Consider the following 6445-nt stretch of genomic DNA (forward strand, 5'->3'; position numbering starts at 1 on the left):
GGGATTGGTGGGGTATTGCCATAAAGGTTGCTGGTTTAGTGGATCTTGATTTCAGTGTTGTTGTTTCACTGGATTTTGACGGAAGTGTTGTGAGATCTTAAGCTCTGCCAGGGGAGGTTTAGGTTGGATATCAGGAAGAAATTTCTTCCAGAGAGTGCTCAGCCATTGGAATGGGTTATGTGTTAGTTTTGTGGAAAATTGGGTGGAATTCCTGGCTGGGAAGGTGCTGAGGGGGATGTGTGGGGTGTGGTTGTTGATGTTCCTTCTGAAATGCACTTTAGCTTCAGCCGTGATCATTCTGGGTAGTTTTATTTTTCTCAGGTTTGAATATTCATCTTATTATCCCTTAATACAAAACCATTCAAAACCAATCAATGCCCAGATTTTGTGCCTCTGTTCAGGTCTGGAAGTTGACTTTAAATGGACCATGTGAAAGCCAATGAGCTGCAGGTTTGAGACGGGAAGCAAATGTCCAAATAGTTGATGTTCTTGGGTCCTCCTAATTCAGTGTCATTGGGAAGTTTGCAACTCCTTTCAGCTCCTTGTGTTGACGAATGGGAAGTCAGGCTTTCCTGAATGTAGCAGGATTAAATGCCAGATTTTCTGGGCCTTGCCAGCCCAGGTGTTTTTGTGCTGCAGGTCATGACTTCCATGAAGAAATGATGGCAGGAAGAAGCCACAGCTTCTGCCCTGGCACAGATGCCAAGCCTTGCCCCCAATGGCTGCAGCTGCTTTTGGGAATGGATTCCTTCCGAGCTGGGGCAGGTTGGCCGGGCTGGGGGAGGCCCCAGGGCACATGGCAGTGTGTCACAGGGCCCTTTGTGACACGGTGGCCGTCGCCCCGGGGATGGGACGGTGTCCTTTGTGACCCGTGGTGATAAAGGTGTTGGCGGCAACGCGGCCACGCCACCGTGCTCGGAGCGGGCGACTGGGCAGGACGGGACAGAGCGGTGCTGTGAGGAGCCTCCTCGCAGCCAACTCCTTTCTCGTCAACCAGGAGCGTTTCTGAGAGTTCTTTTTTGATCATCTTCCCTCGAGGCCACAGCACAGGAGTTGAGGACCCAGAGCGTTTCTGAGGTGACCCCACTCCCTGTGGGAGTGGCCCTCGAGGCCAGGCCACGGGCCTTGGTGACCCGGAGCTTTTCCGAGGAGTCACCAGGGGCTGTGGCAGCGGCCCTTGAGGCCATTTGTTGTGAATTTGCCACCAGGGGCTTTTCCAAGCCATCAGCAGCCCCTGTGGCAGTGGCCCTTGAGGCCATTTGTTGACACTTTGCCACCAGGGGCTTTTGCTATCCATCCCCAGTCCCTGTGGCAGGAGCCCCGCAGGCCATTCTGTCACACTTGGCCGCCAGGGGTTTTTCCCAGGTTTCTCTCCCGCAGGTGCCCTCAAGACCAGGTGCCATGGCGGGGGGATGCTTCGGCCTGTGCCGGCTGCTCCGGGGGAAGAGGAAGAACAGGAGAGGCCCTGGAGCTGGCCCAGCTCAGGAATCAGAAGAGGAGGAGGTGCAGCACTTCCAGTCACTGCAGCAGGGTGAGTGCTGGAGCTGGGCCCCAGGGATGGTGGCTGCAGCCAGCTGGACCCCTTGCTGTCCCCTCTGGACATGGCCAGGGAAAGGGAGGGGGAAAGGGGGGCCAAGGCTGATCCCCCCGGCATCCGTGCTCCATCCCCTGGGCATCCCAGGGCTGGCCCTGCCTGTGGAGTGCAGGGCTGGGCTGTGTTCTCTGGCCTCTCCCGTGGCCCCTCAGCTCTGACTGCGCTCGCTCTTTGCCAGATCCAGGCCGGGACCGCCCAGAAGAGCAGGACCGCGCCCGTGGCCGCTTGCGCAGGGCAGTTCAGGTACCTGCAGCCATCCCCCCCTGGGCTGGGCCTGCTGTCCCTGCTCCACCTGGCACCGCTGTCAGAGCACTCCATGCCACTTCCCTCTCTTCCCTGCCCTTTCTTCTCCTGCAGAGGTTGCTGAAATTCATGGGTGTTCGGCGCAGAAGAGCCACGACCGCACCGCCCGAGCTCACGGCACAGCCTGACACCAGCGCAGCCGAGCTCGAGGCGGAGCCTGATGGCAGCACTGCACCAAAGGATTGTGCAGCCAGCGGTGACATGGCACCAAATGATTGTGCAGCCAGCGGTGACATGGCACCCATGGATTCTGCAGCCAGCAGTGACATGCCAATGACCGATGGCACAGCAACCTCGGACATGTCAGTGACTGATGGCACAGAAACCACCGACATGGCAGCCATTGCTTGTGCAGTCAACTGTGTCATGGTACCTACTGATGGCACAGACACCGCTGAGATGGAACAGCTCGAGGGCACAGCAACCACTGACACAGCAGAGGTTAATGGCACAGACATCTCTGACACGGCACCAATGGATGGCACAGCCACCTCTGCCATGGCACCAGTGCATGACACAGCCACATGTGATACCGCGCTGGTCGACACCGACACAAGTTCTGACACGGCACCAAGTGATGTCGGGGCCAAGGCTGACACCGCAACCGAGGGCATTGCAAGCACTGACTGCACATCCATGCACAGTGTGACTGATGCTCCCAGTCTGGACCTGGCACAGCCTGACACCAGCAAAACCGAGCTCGAGGTAGAGCCTGATGTCAGCACTGCACCGAGTGACTGTGCAGCGAGCATTGACATGGCACCCACTGATAGTGGAGCCACTGGTGACATGGCACTGACTGATGGTGTTGCCAGCGGTGACATGGCACCAGTTGATGGCACAGCAACCTCGGACATGGCAGTGGTTGATGGCTCAGAGACCACCGACATGGCAGCAATTGATTGCGCAGCCAACTGTGATGTGGCGCTGGCTGATACAATGGCCACCTGTGACATGGCACCATTAGAGGGCACAGCCACCTCTGCCACAGCACCAATGGATGGCACAGCCACCCCTGACACGGCACAGACCGAGGGCACAGAAACTTCTGACATGGCACTGACGGATGGCACAGACACCTGTGACACGGCACTGACCGACACCGAGGCAAGCACTGACACGGCACCAACGGATGTCAGGGTTGACGCCACAACTGAGAGCATCGCAGACACTGACTGCACACCCATGGACAGTGTCACTGATGCTCCCAGTGTGGATGTTTTGGAGGAGAAAAGTGTCTCCACAAATGAAGTAAGCAGTCTGTTGCCAGGGCTCGAGCCCCACAGGGTCTTGTGGGCCCCAGAGCCTTTGAGGCCAGCACAGTGCAGTGGGAAGGGAAGTCCTTCCCACGGCAAGCTGGGCAACCTGCTGGCTCTGGCAGCTCTCCAACTGTCCCCCACTCCCCTCCAGGTGCCGGCCAGTGTCAGCCCCATCCACCAGTGGCTCACATGCCAGGAGTCTGCAGAGGTCAGGCCGCCCATTGCCATCCGCAGGCTGGCCCACGCACACCCTGGGCACGTGGTGACGACTCTCCTGCACTGTGCCCCAGCGTGTGACAGGTACAGGGCCCAGCTGCTTGGCTGCCTCAGGGCTCACCAGCCTTTACAACCCAGCACCCCATCCAGCCTGTCCCTCCTGTCTGCCAGACTGACCCAGAGTTCCAGACCCCTCTGGCCCCTCCACTTCCCAGCCCTGGCCTGTCGGCCCCCAGTCCTGCTGCCATGTGCCCTCCCTGCCCCTCAAGGCACCATGGCTCTGTCACCTGGGCCCCACATCTCCCAAGGGCCAGACCCCCCTGACCCAGAGTTCTGGTTCCACAGATCTGCTGCAATCCTGTGGAGGACCATCGCCTCCTCGTCCACCACAGCGCACAAGGTGCTGCCCACGCTGCTCGGGGTGATGGAGGACTGGCCACTGCACAGCGTGTCCACCTCCAGCGGGGACCACGTGGACGTCTTTGCCCTGGCTGTGAGTTTCTGCAGCAACTCTCCATCCTCCCCCACTGCTGCATCTCCCTCAGGCCTTGGGCTGCAAATGGGGCTGAGGGGCAGGTTCAGGGGCAGCAGGCCGGCTGCTCCCCCTGGCTCTCCCTGGCCTCTCCCTCCCTCTGGGCACTGATGGTGTTTCCATGTGGCTTTCTTGCAGGCAACCCTGGCCCTGTGGCTGATGGTCCAGGAGCCCCAGAGCCAGGATGCACTGCTGGTTCATGCCCCTTGCCTCCTCCTGGCTCTGCTCTACCAAGTTTCAATGAGCACAGAGCAGATGCCAGAGGAGGTCAGCACCTTCTGGAGGGGATGCCAGGAGCAACACGGCCTTCCCACCCACCCCAACAGGTGCTCCATGCCTGTCCCCTCTCCCTGCCGTGCCCTGGGGGCTGGGGCCAGGGCTCCCAGCCTGACGTGGCCTTTGCTCTGCACACAGCTTTGTGGTGCAGACCATCCAGGCCCTGCTCTGGCAGCTGCAGTGGGACCAGGAGCTGGTGTCAGTGGAGCGCAAGCGTGGCTGGGACGCGCTCCTCTCGGCTGACACCCACCACTACGCGGTGGGGCTGCTGGCCAGGTGAGACAGCCTTGTCCCTGCTGCCCCCGGCATCTCTGCCCTGGGCACGGGGCAGCCCACACAGTCCCCGTTGGCGTGGGACAGAGGGTCTTGGCACCAAGGGATGGCCCAGCCAGTGCTGGCAGAGCTTTGCCCACCCGACTCAGGCCGAGGGTTCCCTTTTTGCCCTGACAGGGAGATGCGCCGTGTGTTGGTCCCCTCCTATGGCCCGCTGGCAAGGCACCTGCTGGGGCTGCTCAGCAGGGAGGGGCCCCGCTGGGAGCTGCCTGCCCTGGCCTTCCTTGTCGAGGTGAGCCCGATGGCCAGCGCTGCCTGGCCCCGCTGCCTCCCCCTCTCTGCCCTCTGGCAGCCGCAGCTGCCCGGGACGGTGCCTGCGCCCTGTGCTGCTGCCTGGGCCCAGCCCTGGACGGCTCCACGCTCCTGCCGCCCGCACACCCCGGCACTGCTCTCTGCCTTCCAGGTCCTCGACTACCTGGACGTGAGCACCTGTCACGACAGTGTCCTGCAGATGCTGGCAAGGCACCTGCAGAGCCAGTGCCCAGAGAGGCGGCGCCTGGCTCTGCGAGGGCTCCTGGTGCTCAGCGTGGATCCCTCGATGGTGAGAAGGGGGCAGGGGCTGAAGCCACACGGGCAGCCTGGGGCTGGGGAGGGCAGTGGCTTGGCCTTGGCTGGACTTCGGGAGCTGTGGCAGCTGCTGCCAGCTCTCCTGCCTCCCTCTCCAGCTGCCCAGGCCCTGTGGACAGGCCTTTGGCCTCTGGGCCCCAGAGCAGCAGCGTGGGCTTGCAGTGCCAGAGTGGGGGTGGTGGGGCAGCTCTTCAGGGCTTCCCAGCACAGCCTTCTGTTCCACACAGGCCAAAGGCATCTGCAGCCTGTCTGAGCACCTCCTGGAGTTGCTGTGTGATGGAGATGGAGAGCTGGTCACCATGACCCTCTCCCTGTTCCGGAATGTGCTCCAGGATGGAGAAAACAGTGACGGGTTCAGCTCCACTGCCCCGAGGCTGGCTGAGGCGCTCCGGCCAGTCTTTGACAATGTAAGGCTCTGTGCCCCCAGCCACAGGCACTGGGTGCTACCAGGAAACTTGATGGAGTTTCAGGTGTGGGCCTGATGGGCATGGAGCAGGCAGTGCTGATGTCTTTGTGTCTTCTTTGGCCCCAGGACAACAGCCACGTGCAGCTGCTCTCCATTGGCCTCTTCCGAGAGGTGATGGAGCTGCTGGCGGAAGAGGGAACAGAGCCCTGGCAGATGCAGGTGCGCCAGAGCCTGGTCCCACTGTTCTTCCGCTGGCACGACGAGAACCAGCGCGTGGCAGAGGTGAGCACTGCTGGGCTCTGCTGTCCCCGTGGCAGGGGCTGGGCTGCCTCCTGCCCTGGGGCCTCAAGGCCTCCAGCCTCCTGCTGGCCTTGGAGCAGGGACACAGGGGCTGTGCCCTGGGCTGCGCTGCCATGTCCCGCTCTCTGCTGCTCTGCAGGCCGCTCGGGAAGCGCTGCTCTGGGCTGCAAGCTTCCTCAAGAGGAAGGACCTGGAGCAGCTGCTGAAGACAGAGCAGCCCTTCAGGTTCTGTGATTGCCTGGTAAGGACGAGTGCAAAGGCCCAGCCTCAGGCTGGAGAAGCCCCCGATGCCCAGTGTGTGGGGCTGGCCCTGTGCACTGCTGCCCACTGCTGCAACCACAGACACCCCCCTACTCTCTGCAGATGGAAAAGGACGTGAGCCGAAGGGGCGAGCACCTGCAGCAGGCCCTGGCCTACCTGCAGAGCCCACAGGAGCCCCTGCGAGAGGCGGCCGTCAGGTTCATGGGTGAGCCCCAAGGCCGCGGTCCCTCCCCGCCCCGCTGCAGCTCGGCCCCAGCCCCGGCTGCTGCAGCGGCAGCAGGATGCGGCCCAGGGATGTGCTGGGGAGCCCCGAGTGCCCTGGCGGCTGCTGCCGCCCTCTGCCAGCCCAGCCCCGGGGCCTCCCGATGCGGAGCCCCTGGGGCCCTGACAGCCTCTCT

At 62.0% G+C, this 6445-nt stretch overlaps 1 protein-coding gene across 1 annotated transcript; it reads left to right on the plus strand.

Moving 5' to 3' along the window:
• Positions 1 to 1398: 1398 nt before the first annotated feature.
• LOC113940806 (maestro heat-like repeat-containing protein family member 1) lies at positions 1399 to 6437 on the plus strand (the record flags this gene model as incomplete). The annotated part of the gene is made up of 15 exons (XM_027631954.1): positions 1399 to 1531; positions 1773 to 1837; positions 1952 to 2338; positions 2597 to 2702; positions 2736 to 3148; positions 3308 to 3456; positions 3718 to 3865; positions 4043 to 4230; positions 4319 to 4456; positions 4631 to 4745; positions 4917 to 5054; positions 5308 to 5487; positions 5613 to 5768; positions 5926 to 6027; positions 6150 to 6437. Coding segments are annotated over exons 1-15 (2703 nt in total), but the record flags the coding sequence as incomplete, so codon positions are not given.
• Positions 6438 to 6445: the final 8 nt, after the last annotated feature.

This window comes from Corapipo altera, unplaced genomic scaffold (assembly GCF_003945725.1).
Source record: "Corapipo altera isolate COAL_440 unplaced genomic scaffold, ASM394572v1 351, whole genome shotgun sequence".
In the NCBI taxonomy this organism is placed as follows: Eukaryota; Metazoa; Chordata; class Aves; order Passeriformes; family Pipridae; genus Corapipo; species Corapipo altera.